This window comes from Bubalus bubalis, chromosome X (assembly GCF_019923935.1).
Source record: "Bubalus bubalis isolate 160015118507 breed Murrah chromosome X, NDDB_SH_1, whole genome shotgun sequence".
NCBI lineage: Eukaryota > Metazoa > Chordata > Mammalia > Artiodactyla > Bovidae > Bubalus > Bubalus bubalis.
In genome coordinates, this window is record NC_059181.1 from 15,217,660 (window position 1) to 15,236,281 (window position 18,622).

An 18,622-nucleotide genomic window follows, 5' to 3' on the forward strand; every position below is an offset into this window, starting at 1 on the left:
CATCCACCACTAGCAAGTGGGGGCTGGGCAGGGAGGCGCGGGCTGCATTGCTTAGAGTAAGGACCGGGCCTGAATGCCCTGAGGGCAATCTGAGGGAACTAACTTGGGCTAGCAAACCAGACTGTGGGATAGCTACCTCGCAAAATGCCCTAACCTAAGACACCGCCAGGCCCGCTCACAGAACAAAGGGCTGACTAGAGCTACGTGAAAAGCCCTAACCTAAGACACTGTCTGGCCTGCTCACAGAACAAAGGACTGAGCAGAGCTAGCCGGCTGCAGACCGGCCTATCCCCCTCCAGTGAGGTCAGCCAGAACCAGAAGGGGGCAACTGCGGCCCCAGAGAGGCATTATCTACCAAACTGCATGCAGGCTTCATTGCTAACCAAGACTTCTTGGGATTCTGGACAGTCGACATCTGCCTGAGAAGGTGCACTGGTTGTACACCCAGAAAACCGAGCAGCAGGGATGGGGGAGGTGATAAGTCGCAGCGACCGTGCTTGCCCAACACCTGGTCACCTGAGCTGCTCGGACCTGGGAAGGTCACAAAATGCAGGCCCAACCGAGTCTGCGCCTTTGTGGAGTACCCGAGTGCCTGAACCTGAGCAGCTTATTTAGACCCGGGAAGTGCATACCACCCAGAGCCGGCCTCAGACAGTTCCCAGCAGAGCAACCTAGAGCCTGAACAGTGTAGACTGGGAAAGCACACACGCCGTGAGCAGGGGCAAACCCAGTGTGGCCGAGACATTGTGAGCAGTCCCCACAGACACCAGTGATATTTGTTTGCAGCGTTCCTCCCTCCCCACAGCACGACTGAACAAGTGAACCTGAAAAAAGGGACCACCACTGCCCCCTTGTGTCAGGGTGTAAATTAGACACTGAAGAGACCAGCAAACAGAAGAAGCTAAAACAAACAGAGGGAACCGCCTTGTAAGTGACAGGTGCAATAGATTAAAACCCTGTAGTTAGCACCAACTACATAGGAAGGGGCCTATAGATCTTGAGAAGTATAAGCCAGATCAAGGAACTATCTAAAAATGAACTGACCCCACATTGTCCAAAACAACACCAGAGAAAGTCCTAGATATATTTTTACTATTATCATTCTTTAACTTTGTTTTAATTTTTTATATTTAAAAATCTTCTATTGCTCCTTTAATTTTCATTTTTATAACCTACTATTACTTTGCAAAAAAAAGACCCTATTTTTTAAAGCAAACTTTGTGTATATATATATATATATATATATATATATATATTATAATTTTTGTGACTATGTTTTTGTTTGTTTGTTTTTCTTTAATATTGTATTTTTGAAAATCCAACCTCTACTCTAGATTTTTAATCTTTGCTTTTTGGTATTTATGATCAATTTTGTGCCTTTAAGAACCCAATCTTCATTACCTATTTTTACTTGGGAGCAAGATTACTGGTTTGACTGCTTTCTCCCTCTTTGGGCTCTCCTTTTTCTTCACTAGGTCGCCTCTATCTCCTCCCTCCCCCTTCTCTTCTCTACCCAACTCTGTGAATCTCTTTGTGTGTTCCAGACTGTGGAGAACACTTAGGGAACTGATTAGTGGCTGGATCTGTCTCTCTCCTTTTGATTCCCCCTTTTATCCTCCTGGCCATCTCTGTCTCCTTCCTCTTTCTTCTCTTCTCTGTATAACTCCGTGAACATCTCTGAGCAGTCCAGACTGTGGAGCACACATAAGTGATTACTGGCTAGCTTGTTCTCTCCTCTTTTGTTTCCCCCTCATCTCATCCTGATTTTAATAGGGTCAGGCTTGTTACATTGGATGAACCCAAGGCCCTCTGTACTCCTCTCCTTCTTCCCCTTGACCAAGTGCTCCCAGGGCAGTGACTGGATCTGTCATTCATTCTTTCTTCCTAACAGTTTTCATTATGCTTGAAATATTTCCTCTTGGAACCAAGTGCAACAGCCCTGTGCTAACTTTCTATCTATTCCAATGGATCTCAGCTGGGGGCGATTTTGTCCCCCAGGGCACATTTGGCAATTTCTGGAGACATTTTTAGTTGTTACAACTTGGGGGTGCTAATAGAACTTAGTGTAGGCTGCTAAACATCCCACAATGCATAGGATAGCTCTACAAAGAAGAATTGTCTAGTTCCAAGTATCAATTAGTGCTGCTGTTAAGAAACCATGCTCCTCTCTAGTCTGCTATCCAAGCAAAAGCAAGAATCATATGGTCCAAAATAACTATCTGGGAATCTTTCTGGTCCTTTGAGTTTACATTTCTTGGACTGTAGTTGAGCCTAGCCAAGTTGACACATCCAAAAAGCCATGGCAGAGTTAAATGCCTTATCACACCCAGCTCACCGGGTACAGTACACCTCATTCATGGTTAGTACTCAATACGTGTGACAATTATCCTTACCAGAGCCATAAAAGTTTATTTAGTCCAAGATTCTTATACCAAACTGCTTTCTGCATGTAATGCATTTTGATATTTCGAAACTGAAATTCTCAATTTCAGTTTTACATTGACTTATATTAGCTAAAACATATTTTCATCCCTAACCAAAAATAGATTATTTGTCATCAAGATGTCATAGACTCTTGACAGACAGTATGAAAGCTTAATAAAGAACTCATGGGGAAAATATATGCAAAATAAAGTGCAAGCTCAAGCACCTGTATAGAAAGGAGTTCCTAACAAAAATGTCCTTTATAGACAGAGTCAACTCCAAATTTTTAAAAAGTAAATATACTCTTAGCCAGGATTCCTCAAGACTCTCAAGGTCATGGAAACAAGTAAACACAGAGAAACTGTCACAGAACAGAAAAGACTGGGGAGACATGTCAACTAAATGCCATGAGGTATCTCAATGGGGTCCTTGAACAGAAGAAGGGGTAGTAGAAAAACTGGTGAAATCTAAATCTAGTCTGAAGTTTGGTTAATATAAATACCATTGCAGCATGGAGATCTATGATGTTAACACTGAGAGGAAATGGGTGAGGGCTACATGGAAGCTGTCTGGGCTATCTGTGCAATATGCTTGTAAATCTGAAATTACTCTAAAATTAAAAGGGTTATTTAATAAAATAATAAACAAACCTGAATGATCCTCCAGGAATTTTGATCAAAATCCTGAGGCCCAGACATGTATACAGTGACAAAGCTGCCACTGATTTTGAAGCAAACCCCAGGACTGAGAGTCTTCCCAAGCTTCATTTCTGAAAGAGCATATCCTATTGCCATTTCTTTTATTTTTTGCATAGTATACAGGATTGCAGTTCTCTGAGCAGGGATCGAACTCGTGCCCCATGCACTGCAAGCATAGAATCCAAACCACTGGACCACCAGGGAAGTACCCTGCTCCCAGTTCTTGTTATAAAATCATCCCTTCAGGAAAAGAGAGGATACCTGAGGGACAAGAGAGCAATGTCTGCCCAGGATCCTTGTTGGGATCCCCAATCTCTGACCTAAAGCAGAAGACCCCTAGGAAATGCAAGGCTAGTCTTTTATTCTAGGCCCTTTCTTTAACTATGGAAAGTCCCTTCAGTTTCACTATCTCAGAACTTAATTACTGAGCACAGTAACTCCATTCTCTGCACAGTAGATTTTTATGTACTGATTCTTGTGCCTCTGGTTGTGTCCTCCTGCACACGTGTCTTTTTGCTCATTCTGTCTTCCTTCCAGCACATGCAGGAGTGAAGGAGCAGGTGGCTGTCAGAGCCTTCAGCCCAGACTTGGAGGAGCTCCACTCCCTCAGATGCTCATTCTCCCAAGGAGGGCTGCAGAAGGACTGTCCTGGCGTTTAGTTTGAATTACAACAAAAGCAAGCTCATTGTTGAAAAACAGAGCACAAAGGTTGTACTATTTCACTTGGCAAAGACCTTGGGTCTCCACCTATGTTATTCATTTCTACTCTATTGTGAGCATGAAAGCAATCTATTCAGATAAGCCCTGAGGCAGGATTTAAATGCCAAAGCCAAAATAAGAACAGGAAATAATAAGAAAAAGAAAGGAAGGAAGGGGAAGAGAGAAGGAGAGAAGGAGGAAAGTTAGTTAGTTTCAAAAAAAAAAAAAGCAGTATCATTTTCAACCAACTTAGCAGCATCTGAAAAATCTCTGTCTACTCTCATAGACACACACACACACACACACACACACAATCACACATACGTGCATACATACGGAAGTGCTCAAACCTCTACCTAAAGCTATTGAGCCATCTGATCAAGCATAGAAATAACACTCAGAATATTATATTATAGTATTTGGTCAGTAACTCATTCATCAAATAATTCATTTATTTATCAAATAATAAGTAACTACTATGTGCCAGGAACTGTTTTGGGAGCTGGGGATACAACAGTGGATGAGTCAAAGTTTCTACACTCACAAAAACTTTAGCATTACTAAATAACATTTATCAAAAACACATTAATTGCCAGTTATTGGCCTATGTATTCCCTTAATATGTATTTTTTTCACTTATTTCTCACAGCAACCATATGAGGAGATAAAATTATCACTCTTAGTTTCCAAATGATAACCCTGAGGCTTGTCAAGATCTAGTAAATTACCCAAAGAAACTGAAAGCACATAAATTTGAATCCAGAGAGGGTAATCATAGCACCAGGGCTAATATTGCACAACTAACATTAGATGTCAGCTGTTAACCTATCCTGTGGTGGCATAAAGTGTTGATGGGACCAAAGCAAATGTGAATCTTGCTCTTGACTCCAATGTGGAAGAATTCTGGGGCTTTCTTTCTTTGCTCTCTCTTCCCATGGCTTCTGGGTCTGGGAAGAGGAGTGCCCTTGCTTGCACTTGGTCCTCATTCTTCATTCCTTCCTCTCTCATTCCTGGAAAGGGAACAGCAAGGAGGAAATTGCCTTTCCAGCCCACGCACAGCTGGTGGAAGGAAGCTCTGGCAGGCACCGAGCTCTCCCAGAAGCGGGATTCCAGGAGGAGCTGTTCCCTGCTCCTCTCCTTTGCTCGCCCACTTTTGGATGCACTTCATCCACATGCCACCTGTTATGTGCAGCTCAAAGACTGGCACTGGCTCCCTGTAAGAGCCCAAACAGGGCTCTCTGCTTCAGGTGGAGACCCAAAGAGTGGCAGGAAGATGTGTCTGAAAGAGAAAGCAGAGAAAACGCTGGACTGCAGTCTCTGAGCAATGGCTCTTGGAGACACCTCGAGAGGCAGCTGCCCAACAGGCAAGGCCTGTGTCAGGCAGCTGTGTGCCCAGGAATGAGGAGCAGTGCACATATGGCAGAGCAGGGCCATACCATCTGTCACACACCCATGCCAGCCTCTTCACTTTAGGCATGGTGGGAGTGGGAGGCGTTAGGAGAAAAGCAGCAGCTCACCAAGCCAGCCACACACCAGGGCTCCCCTCTAACGGGCTGTTCCTCTAAACATTTAGACTCCTTCACTGCTGCCATATGGCAGTTGCCAGTGTATACAGTCCCATAATTAAGAGTGTGGAGTTTGGAATCAGAAAACCCTAGGATTGAATTCTGCTCCACTAGGTACAAGTACAGGTCTTTGAGCATCAGTTTCCTCTTTTGTAAAATGGAAGTTATAATAATTACCCCTTAAGGTTGTTGTAAGGATTAAATTCAAGAGTAACTGTAAAGATCTAAGGGCAGCACTTTAAAAAAAAAAATAATAAGTACTAAGTAAACAAAGCCTTTTCCATGCTGAGTCAAGCCTCTGACTGTAAAACATTCTTCTTTTGTAGGTGGTAGCTTTTCTGTCTCAATTTTTGAAAGTAAAAAGAGCAATGGCACTTCTCAGTAAACTTGAATGTGCCTTCAGAGCCCCTGAGGACTGTGGGAAAAGACAGATGCTGGCTTAGTAGGTTTGAGGGAGCCTGAGAATCTGTATTTCTAACAAGCTCCCAGTGATGTTCACGCTACTGGTCCAGGGACTATAATTTGTATAGCAAAGGTCTAGTAAGTGACTTAGCAGTAACAGGAAAACAGCTGTGGTACCCTGGGTAAGCCATCTAACTTTTCTATGCTTCAGCATTCTTAGATGTAAAATTTTTAAAGTTTGTCTAGATAATGTCACATTTCTTTCATGCTATCATGCTGTGATAGATTATTTGAAAAATGGCCACCTACAGCTCCTCCCACACTACCTGCTCTTCAGCAGCATGACTTTGCTGCCCCTCCCATTGAGAGGTGGATCCCCTTCCCTTGATTCTGGCTGGTTCTGGGACTTGCCTAAACCAGGAGAATGTGGCAGAAAGAAAGTTGTATGACTTTCAGTTTCTGGCCTGAGGAAGCTTAACAGCTTTTCTTTTTGCCTTCTTAGGAACCAGATGCTATGTAAAGAAGCTCAGGCTAGACTGTTGTATGAGAAGAGGGGGAGGGTCACCTGCCCCAGCTCTAAGTACCACAGCTGAGGGGCCGAACATGGGAGTATAGCTTTCTTGAACATTCTAGCTCCAGTTGACCACCTAACTTTATGCAGCTATACAAGTGACCCCAGCTGAGATTTCATGCAGCAGATGAATCGCCCTGCTGAGCCCAACCCAGAATTATGAGAAATAACAAATCTGTTTTTAAAGCCATTATGTTTTGGGAGGTGGTTTGTTACACAGCAATTGACAGTTGATATACATGTTTTACTCCCATAGGAGATAATACAACCTTCAAAACCAGAACTGCTGGAAGAACTACAAAGAAACATGCCTACCAACTGGAGAACAGAATGTATGCCAAGAGTTGACTTTTACATTTAGAGATCTTTCTTCTATATTCAGTTTAATTTAATAAGTACTTACTCAGGGCTACTGTGAGAGAATTGAGAGATATAATTTCAAGAAACTTGCAATATATTTGGGAATGGTAATATGCTACAAAGAAAACAATAAGAAAACATGCACCAATTAATAATAGTACACTAAGCCCGAATTTGAGTCCCATGAAACAGAAGACTGGTTCCAAATCAGGAAAGGAGTATGTCAAGGCTGCATATTGTCACCCTGCTTATTTAACGTATATGCAGAGTACATTATGTGAAATGCTGGGCTAGATGAAGCACAAGCTGGAATCAAGATTGCCGGGAGAAATATCAATAACCTCAGATATGCAGATGACACCACCCTTATGGCAGAAAATGAAGAAGCACTAAAGACCCTCTTGATGAAAATGAAAGAGGAGAGTGAAAAAGTTGTCTTAAAACTCAACATTCAGAAAATGAAGATCATGACATCTGGTCCCATCACTTCATGGCAAATAGATGGGGAAACAATGGAAACAGTGACAGACTTTATTTTGGGGGGCTCTAAAATCACTGCAGATGGCAACTGCAACCATGAAATTAAAAGACACTTGCTCCTTGAAAGAAAATCTATAACCAACCTAGACAGCATATTAAAAAGCAGAGACATTACTTTTCCCACAAAGGTCCATCTAGTCAAAGCTATGGTTTTCCAAGTAGTCATGTATGGATGTGAGAATTGGGCCCTAAAGAAAGCTGAGTGCTGAAGAATTGATGCTTTTGAACTGTGGTGTTGGAGAAGACTCTTGAGAGTCCCTTGGACTTCAAGGAGATCCAACCAGTCCATCCGAAAGGAAATCAGTCCTGAATATTCATTGGAAGGACTGATGCTGAAGCTGAAACTCCAATACTTTGGCCACCTGATGTGAAGAACTGACTCACTAGAAAAGACCCTGATGCTGGGAAAGATTGAAGGTGGGAGGAGAAGGGGACAACAGAGGATGAGATGGTTGGATGGCATCACTGACTCGATGGACATGAGTTTGAGTAAGCTCTGGGAGTTGGTGATGGACAGGGAAGCCTGGTGTGCTGCAGTCCATGGGGTCACAAAGAGTCAAACATGACTGAGTGCCTGAACTGAACTGAAGCCTGAATTTGAGAATCAAAATATTTTAATATCAACAATAAAATTCTATGGACACCTAAAAGGAGTTCAGTCAATGTATTCTAGAATTATCACAGAACAATTTACTAGAGGAAGTACAACTTAGGCCTGGATAAATGGAGGAGTAAAAAGAAGTATGTAAAGATTGAGTAATGGTGTTCAAATCTGCTATACAAAAATGAAAAACTCAGTCTTATTGACAAATGCATTCTAGAAAGTTCTCAAAGTCCTTTATACAGAGAATGACAATTTTAAACAGACTTTTGAAATTATTTGCTATAACATATGGCATGTATAATTTCACTAAATTAGTAAATTGTGGAAATTCAAGAGCATTATAGAATACATGTGACAGAAATACAATAGTAGAATTTCAGAGATGTAATACAGGTAAAAATTGGGATGGAAGAGTGTGAAAACCAAAAGATGATGACATAGAACTTTAAAGGTGAAAAGTGTATACAAAATAGACTTGGGACAAATAAATATAAAAGATTCAGTGTATATAGTGATCATCTTGAGCTCTCTCATCCAAATCCCAGTAGTAATACACTTCATTTTGAAAAGTATTTTCTATTAAGTGGTTGCTATTGGCAATGTGAAAACTCAGAATTAAAAATTTCCAATAATATTCCAATAAAATGAGTTCAGTGTTTAAGAATAAAATATGAGGAAAATAAAATTATACTTATTTTTAGTAATATTCTTTATAAACATTTTCTGTAAGAAAAGTACACACTTAAAATCATATTTTAACTGTACTGGATAATAAATCAACCAATCTATTTTTTTAGGACAAGAAACTAATCTTTTAGGCATCCTCTCAAAACTCCATTTATCTATGTTATCATTTTGCTACCTCTTTCCCCATGAAAATCTAAGGGGAAAGAACAGAATCCTGACATACTGGTAATATGAGACCTCAGAATAGTACTTGTTTTAGACAAAAGCTCGAACCCAAAATGATAGCTGAGTGTTCAAGTATTCACAAAGTTTAGCTTAGTAAGGGTATAACGTTACTCTCCAACTAGCATGTAGATCAGTGCCAGGTACATAGTCAGCACTCAACAGTTACTACCTGAACACATGTCAATGCATGCAAGCTTTCTCAAAGACAGCTTTGGAGAGAGTAAGTAAGAAAATACAGGGCTTTTTTCTCAACCTCTTATAGTTAAATCCTTCGAACACTCTTTCATTTATCCATTTAACAATGAAGCTAAAAGGCCAATATTGGAAAGGCTACAGTAATTTAAACTCTAAATAAAGGGTTATTTATTTGTTGAGTACCTATACCATGCTGGGGAAAAACAGACAATAACAAAGTAATACATTTATGGACTGTTAAATGACTGCAAATACTCTGAAGAAAATTAAAGCTGCATTTACAGGAGGAGAGCAGTGAGCATGAACAATTTTTAAGTAAACGGTTCAGGAAAATTTTGTATCTGAGAAGGAGACATTTGAGCAGAAATGTGAGTGGTAAAACATTCCAGAGAAAGGGAGCCATTAGCACCAAAATCCTGAGTCAGAGACTTGCTACAAAGATATGACTAACAGATTACAAAATTAATACTAAAAAATAGAGAAATAGAATAAGCCAAAAAGTTAAAAAATAAAAAAATCAAAGATGTGATCACTGGAGCTGGCTTTGTGTGTATGTGTGTGTGTGTGTTTATATTCTCCACTTCAGGGTTTTGAGTTCTGTATTAGGAAGGAGAGATGACATTTCTCGGGGCAAATAGATTAAAGACACAGAACTTTCAACCCATTAGCTTCAGTCCCCTGGGAGGATTCTGTTCAATCCTGTCAGCCATTATCTATAATACAGGATAACCATCTTTACCTGAGTGGGCTTTGAAAAGGCAAAGCATAGTCCTTGTCAGAGAAGGGTCCTTCAAGTGCATGTTGAATTGCCTCAGGAAAAACCTTCTGAAATCTCTGCTTTTCAAAACACTGAGTTTGTCTGGGCTTTGAAACCAGAAAAAAAAATGGTTTGTCTAAATCGATCTCTTCTCTATAATTCCAACATGTTTCCCAGCTGTTTCCTTCTAGAAATCCCACTTATTGAGACAGTAGAAGAGTCTCTAATTGTCATCTTAAAATATCTTCAGAAAATAGCAGTACATTTTGAGGAAAATTATGAATGGGGAGTACGCATTGGTGGGGCTTGAATTATTGATTACTATTGGATTCACTTTCTTGATTTGTGTTAGAAGAGCTGAGAAAAAGACAAATATGATTCCTCAGGGCAGGTGCATCTTTGCAGAGTAAAGCACTCTCTAATCTGGGCATCTCAGAGGGACACCCTGGTTTCATAAGTATTTAGCCATAAATTCATCCCAGCTACTGAAAGCGTAGATGGAATAATCAATCACACAAATGAGCCTTAATAAGATTTTGCTTTATTTGAGTATATATTCAACTCAAAGCTTTGACATAATAGCTTTTGTGCATAGTTAATTTAATAAAGTCTATTAAATAGAGACAATCTATCGGGCAGCACGTCCAAGAAAGTAATGCCCTTTTCCTCAGGAAAAAATGCTTAAACAAATGTCCTCAGAAAAGAAACTGCTTAAACAAATAAGAATCTGAATTAAGTACGGAGGACTTTATGAATCTCCTGGGTCTGTGGTTGAGGCCCCCCTGCCTCACAGACACTGGAAGACAAAGAATGTGACAATCGTAACACCTCAGGTCTGCTGGGCACTAGAACAGTTTGAATTTTATAGGTGATGTGTATACTCAAGCAGGCCATGTTGACATACAGCTTTTTTTAACATTAAAAATTTTTAATTGTGGTAAAATACACATAACATAAAATTTACCATCGTAATCATAATTTAGTGTACAGTTCAGTAGTGTCAAGTATATTTGCATTGTTGTACAACCTCTGGAAGTTTTTCATCTTGTAGAACTGAAACTCCATATGCATTAAGCAAAAGGACAGCTCTCCATTTTACCTCCCTCTCCCTCCCAGGAACTACTGTTCTATCAATACTTTCTGTTTCTATGAATTTGACTACTCTAGGAACCTCATACAATAGTATTTATCTTTTCGTGTCTGTCTTATTTCACTTGGCATAATTTCCGAAAGGTTCACCCTTGCTGTAGCATTCATCAGAATTTCCTTCCTCTTAAAGGCTGAATAACTTTCCATTGCAAGTATAGACTTTGAGACCCCATGGACTGTAGCCCACCAGGCTCCTCTGTCCATGGGATTTCCCAGGCAAGAATACTGGAGTGGGTTGCCATTCCCTTCTGCAGGGGATCTTCCCGACCCAAGGATTGAACCTGGGTCTTCTGCATTGCAGGCAGATTCTTTACCATCTGAGCCACCATGGGAGCCATATGTATAGACTACATTTTGCTTATTCATTCATCTGTGATGGACACTTGGTTTGCTTCCACCTTTTGGTTGCTGTGAATAATTTTGCCATAAACATGAGTGTATAGCTATCTCTTCAAGATCCTGCTTTCAGTTCTTTTGGATGCATATCCAGAAGTGGAATTACACAATTATTTTGATGGAGCTATTTTTATGGGTCCTCTTGATATAAGAAACACTTGTTGTGATCATTTAGTCAATAAGCCATCCAACTCTTCGTTATCTCCTGGACTATAGCTCACCAGTCTCCTCCCTCTGTCCATGGGACTTCCCAGGCAAAAATACTGGAGTGGGTTGCCATTTTCTTCTCCAAAGGATCTTCCTGACCCAGGGATCAAACCCGCATCTCCTGCACTGGCAGGAGGATTCTTTACTACTGAGCCACCTATGACTCACCAATTTTGAATCAGGTCCCTTGTTGAAAGGGACTCTTCAAAATGTATGATTGGCATTCTGTTACCAAGTCATGCATAGGACAGACTTCCCTGATCCTTATTCTATACTTAACCCCTCCACAATTATGTGAATTTCACTTTCTACTTTATTCATTTGTTATTTTTTGAATATTTATAAATATGCATTAATTTTATAATAAAAAGGCAATAAAGATTATCTAAAGTCTGTTAGAACTAAGTATCTAATGGTTTCTCAACTGTCTCTTAAAACGATCAATTCAAAGGAAATTTATAATGTGAATATTGGGAAATGAATTCTATAGAGAGAGAATATATATATATTCTAATATAATATATTAAAAGATCTGCTAGAAACTTTTATTTGAAGATTTTCTGTGCAGTGTGGAGCTAAGAATAGGAACACAAATTCCTCCTTTTTCCCCTAGTATCCAACATAACACTGACCAATAAAATTAAGTATGCTCAAGAAGCCTCCAAATATCAGAGATGTATATCTTTTAATTATCAAATGGAAAAGGAAACCAGTCAAATTTTTAATTGAGTATGTATTAAGCCTCTGTTGAACATAAACAAAGTAAGGCCATTGTAGTTTTATAGGTGAAACTAATTAACATGAGGTGTTCAGTGGTAAAGAATCCACCAGCAAAGGCAGGAGATGCAGGAGACATAGGTTTGATCCCTGAGTTGGGAAGATCCCCTGGAGAAGGAAATGGCAACCCACTTCAGTATTCGTTCCTGGGAAATCCCATGGACAGAGGAGCCGGGTGGGTTGCAAAGAGTCAGGCATGACTGAGGGACTGAGCACGCACGCACATAGACTATTCAAGATGTCCATGTTAGCTCCAAGAATGGGTGGTCACTCAGCTGAGAATGGCCTTTAAGAGCCAAGGACAGTGGTTAAGACATGACTCCCTGTTATGGGTGGTTTGCCTACCAGGAGATGCTGAACCTACTCTTTACCTCCTCACTTCTAACTCCCACCTTCTCTCAAGCCCACCACAGGGGAGATGAGACCCTAGGATGGAGAAAGGGCATCCATTGGTTTATTTTTCAGTTATCAGAACAGCTGGAATTTTAATGATTTGTTCTTGGGGCCATGCCAACACCATGACATCAATAGGTACCTGAGTCACAAGACCTGTAAAACACAGCTGGGTCTAAACTGCTTCAATAAAGTAATCTCTTCAAATACCAGTGTCCATTTATATTGTTCAAAGTGAAACCCAAGAACTTGCTATGGTATCCCAAGCCACTGTGGATTCAGGTCATCAATAACTGATTTTAGAACATACTGCTTTTAGAAGTGTACTCTATTTAGAACTCTGCCTGGAAGATTCAGTCCCCTTAGCCAGTGAGAATTTGCACTTGTTTGCTTATGGCTGTTTTCAGGTACTAGGAAAGCTTACAAGGAGTCCGGAGGCTCTGTCTCTGTGTAGACTGGGAGTGTTTTCCGAACAGATACTAGGTCTACTCTTTTTTTGTTCCATCCTCTCTGCCCACTCTCCACCCACACATTAGTATTATGTTGTGCATATCTAAAGTATTTGTAAATTTTAAGATGTAATTATCTTCTAGAAAGATTAGAGAGCCCTTTACCAGGATGTCATAAAAAAGGAATATGGATGGATGAGAATCCTTGAGTTACAGCATATGCTAGATGCACCGCTCCTTTCTCTCATGTAAGGACAAATCCTGATAGCAAATTATTGAGAATTTTGGTGAAAAAATTAGCACTTTTCCCCAGACTTATTAAGGTATAAAAATTGACTATTTAACAAACTTCTCAGGTTCTAACTTCTATCTTTGTGCCAGTGAATCCTGATTTGTATTTTCAGCCCAGACTGCTCTCTTTACAGTTCCCATCTACTGGGTATTATTACCTCAGAGGCCCTTTACACTACAACACTGTCCAAAACTGAGCTCGTTTAGCCTCTAAAATATCAGCTCCATAAAAGCTGGGATGTTGTTTTGTTTGCTGTTGAATCCCCAGGACCTAAAATAGCGCCTAGCATGCAGGTGGGTGCTCAATAAAGATTTGTTGAATGAAAATGAATGAGTGAAAAGATCCTCCCAGAAGGCAGTCTTCCAGTAATGCTCCACATGTTACAAGAGGGTTCTCCAGCACTTGAAAGTTAACATTGAACCCTATACCTCTCAGCCCTCCAGCCTCCTCTCTTGAATCAAATTGCCCTCTCTGCTGCTTCATCCCCATTAACCTCTAAATATGCTCAAAATCTACTATCATAAAACAAACTGTTACTTTATTATACAGTTATCTATAAATCTTTTCACTCTATATTCCTATAATTTTGAATACCCTAGAGCTCCCACCAGAGAAGGCAATGGCAACCCACTCCAGTACTCTTGCCTGGGAAATCCCATGGACGGAGGAGCCTGGTAGGCTACAGTCCATGGGGTCGCAAAGAGTTGGGACACGACTGAGTGACTTCACTTTCACTTTTCACTTTCATTCACTGGAGAAGGAAATGGCAACCCACTCCAGTGTTCGTGCCTGGAGAATCCCAGGGATGGGGGAGCCTGGTGAGCTGCCATCTATGGGGTCACACAGAGTCGGACACGACTGACGTGACTTAGCAGCAGCAGCAACAGAGCTCCCACCTCACATCCCACTCTTCCTCTTCTCCGTACCTTTCTCAGGCAAGGAATAGCTCGCTTGGAATGCCCTCCTACTCTCCTGGAAAAGCCCTTTTTGATCTAGCTAGCTTCCTCTTACCCCTTAATTTTCATTGCAGGTATTATTTCCCTTATGAAGCCTTTCCCGGTACCCATCTCCTCCCAGGAAACCAGGCTATGTGTTCTTCCCCTGTGCCCTCATAATATCCCCAGCCAGGCCTTCCCAAATTTTTTCACCTCTTGGTACACATGTAAAATGCTTGAGGCCGAGTCTCAGTCCACCACAGTCCTTGTGCAGCAGCATCCGGGTACACTTGTGACTGAGTCATGGTATGCCAGTACGGCACATCATGGTGTTTCATAACTGCTGTCAGGAGGGCACATCACTACATGCACCCCATTGTGCTCTGATTATCTGCATTTGTGTCTGTCCCTCATTGCACTTGTGAACTCCTCAAGGGCAAGAATTTTGTATTCTCATTTTTTACATTTTAAATGATCACATACTAAAATTGACCTTTCTCTGGATGTACAGTTCTATAACTGTTATCACAATGTACAGATTCCTCCAACAATGACCACAATTAGGACATTGACTAGTTCCATCACACAGGGTTCTATCACATCCTCCTTCTACTTCTAACCCTCATTGGTCTGTTCTGTCACTATACTTTTGTCTTTTCAAAAATGTCATATAAATAGAACCGTACAGTATGTATCCTTTTGAAACTGGCTCTTTCCACTTAGCATAATGTGTCTGACATTCATCCAAATTGTCATGTATATCAATAGCTTGTCCCTTTTTATTGCTGAGTAATATTTCATTGTGAGCATTTAAGACAGTTTGTTTATCCATTCATCCACTGAAAGATATATGGGGTGTCTCCAGTGTGGGCCAATTTCCAAACAGCTGCTATAAACATTTGTGAAAGGTTTTTCTGTGAACACCAGTTTTCATTTCTCTAGGGTAGATACTCAGGAGTGGGATCTTATGGCTTTTATGGCAAATGTATATACACTTTTATGAGAAACCAATAAATGGTCTCCAAAGCAGCAATACTGTTTTGTTGCTACATTGTGCTGGCAATGTATGGCACTTTCAGGGGCTCCACATCCTTTCCAGCACTTGGCATTGTCAGCATTTTTCATTTTTCCCATTCTATTAGGTGTGTTGTGGTTTTTCATTGTAGCCTAGACTTTTATCTTGGTACCCCAGCATTTAGCACATTGGTAGATCCTCAATAAGTATTTACCAAACTGAAATAAACATCCCATTTTTTGACTCCTGTTTCAAGTTCACTAACTTTTTAATTATACTTTCTATAATGAAAGCTTTATGTTTAAAACCAAAGAAGCTGCACAGAAGTATTGAACTCCCTTGTACCCTCCTATACTCACTGCTCCCAAGTCCTAGAGGAACCACTGTTCCTTTTGGAAGATTGATATAGTGATATAATCTATAACTTTCACTCGAACATAAATCAAACTTAAAGACCTGCCAACAAGATTGCTTTGAAAGGCTCACTATCACCGCTACTAGGACTAACAATAAGCATCACCATCGGTTATCAGATAATTGGGTGAGCCAGGCACTGTGCTAGGAGCTATTCCTATAGTAATTCATTTACCCCACCAATCCATGAGATAGGTGTTATCGTCTCTTTACAGACATCGGGACTGAGGTTTAATGAAGCTGACAAATTTGCCCAAAGTCATACAGCCAATAAGAGAAGGCATCAGGGTACACACCCAGGTCAGGCTGGTTCCAGAAACCATAGTCCTAACCCCCATCCTGTGTGGCTCACTCTCCTGAGCAAAGGAACCAGCTGCTCTCTAAACAACAAAAACTCTCTCAAGTCACTTAAAATCTGAAGGATTATCACAGTTCAAGAAAGCAAACCATTCGCCTCATCACATCAGTGTTATAATCAACAATGAGTTTTTGATCCTTCTGATCAACAATGAGGCACCTGGATGAGGGGTGCAAGGACCCCCAGTTTGGAAAGTCTGCTCTGACTGAATGAAGGACAGACTCAGGATTTTAGATCTTATTCCCATGAAGCCAGTAGCAGGAGTGGGACTCAAGTGAGCAGCACTTGTAGTTCTATGAAAATTATCCCATCCACTGAATCTTGAGAGCATCCTCCACAGGAGACATGAGTTGAAGCTATAATAATAGTTGCTTTTTAGGTTGAGTCATAAAAATACAATGGAATTATATATGTATACATATAAAATAAATTAGTAATGTACTAACCTGAATCATCTAATGACTAAGCACATCCAGGGATAACACAGATCTTCAGTCCTTAGAGATATATCTAGCATTAATTCTAATAAAACAAGACATACTAGACTTTTCACTGGATGCATGGAGTTAAAACTCTGGGCAACAAACCATCAAATTGGAATTCAGTGGTTCGGCTTTAGAATTTTTGATTTAAAATATTTCTTATCTCTTTTATTACATACTCTCTCCCAAACTCATAAACAATATGCTTCAATGAGCTTGGAGCTGAATCTGTTTCTTTTTATGTTATTGACCAGGCCAGAAAGAGACACAAGTCTCAGGATCTTCTATCTTAAGGAGTCACTTTCCTTAGCCCAAATATTCAATCATTTCATCCTTCAAGAATGAAATCAACAGGAAAATGTATGCACTAAAAAGTTACCAGATGAAATTATGTCATAAGCAAACAATAGTTTGGAGGGCATAATAACTAGTTCCAAAATGTCAGACCATTCTGTGTGATTTAGTCCCACATAAGGACATAATTTTCTAAATTTTCCTTACAGTGAACTACATAACAGAGAGAGGTTTCATTTGCACTCATGCAAATGAGTTAAACTGGTTTAAAAGGAAGAGTGCCACCAAGTGATTACTGCTGTGGAAAATTACAACAACTCTAAAAAATATTTGGCTCAAAGTCCCAAGTAGTAGAAGTCAAGGGTAATGAATTTTGTCCATTTGGAGAGCTTCTTTAACCTGTGGCAGTTCCTTTATAGTCGTGCCTCCACACAATGTTCCTATAGCAATGCTTAAACACTCAATTATCATATGGTCTACCGAAAGAATATCATTTAAACAAATTCGTAAGTGGCTTAAAATACACAGTGCCAGTGATTAATGAGGAAGCATTAAATAGCAGAATGACTGGAAACTTTCCAATCAGCATTCCAAAATGTATTCATTACTGACAAATTTCTCATCCTTGAAATTTTGACAACCTCGAGAAAGAATTTCGTATTATATAAACCATAATCCACTCAACAATGATCTGAACTTGCTGTAAAACTGTGGTTTTTCTCAAAGGAGAAAACCTTATTTATCAAGACCACAGAACACAGATTAAATACAAACCAATTTGCATAGCCAACATAGCATTTTCTGTTTAAAATTCACTAAAATTCAAAACTTTTCATCCAGACAGATACATTTGTCTCTGAGAAGACACCTTTTTAAAAAAGAAAATAAACACAACATAATCCAATTTCCCTTTCAAAAAGGGCAGTCCAAAGTTTACCGAATTATAGCCTATTATAATACCATATCTAAGGACGAGCAGCTGAAATCAGTTTCTTTTTCCTCAAAATGCCTTTGGACATTCAGTCTTATGGAAATAACCAGAGTTGAGCAGAGTTTTGTACTTTTCTTTTATAGGATATTCCTGCCTCATCTGCAATATTCTTTTGAAATACTAGAATTTCCTGGACAAAAACTCAGAAACATCTCATCACTTTTCTATCAAAGGCATCACTATTGTATAATTCTGACAGATGGCTTTCAACCCTTGTGCAAATAAATTTGTCCAACCAAAAAACACGAGATAATCTCTGAAAACAATAAGTCTCCTGCTATTTACACTTGAGGACTCTTACTCACTGGCATATGTGTGCTCCTTCCTCCTCTACTGCCTTGCCGAAGCCCCAGGGAATGGAGAAGGTCTGCCAAGTTCCTCCTTCAAGATCCTTATCCATGGTAGGAAGCCAAAACAGCCCACCTCTTCCTAAAGATAGAAAGAAAGAACTCAGTTTTTGATTATTTTATAAGAAGAATGTTTGTATCATAATAAACAACTGCCAGACAAGAAGAGTGAGGGGGAAGGAGAGGCGGAATCGATGCTGAGAGGCCAATCGTATTTCATCACTCAGCTACTTGGAAACCAGATATGCTGAGATAATCACGTGCTTTGAGAGATTTGAAGATGCAAAAGAGGAGTAGCTCTGTCTTCTGTAAATTATTAACAGGGACCTTTTTCCCAACCATGAGCAAAGATTCACATGTTACCCATTTCAGAAAAAAAGTAATCATGTTTGGCAG

General features: G+C 40.1%; 1 protein-coding gene across 1 annotated transcript in view; it reads right to left on the reverse strand.

The window, feature by feature from the left end:
* The window catches only part of FRMPD4 (FERM and PDZ domain containing 4), an 847,051-nt gene that overhangs the window by 750,680 nt on the left and 77,749 nt on the right, over positions 1-18,622 (reverse strand). The window contains exon 4 of the mRNA XM_025277011.3: positions 18,185-18,308. Within this exon, the coding sequence (XP_025132796.3) occupies positions 18,185-18,308 (124 nt within the window). The remainder of the gene's footprint in view (positions 1-18,184; positions 18,309-18,622) is intronic.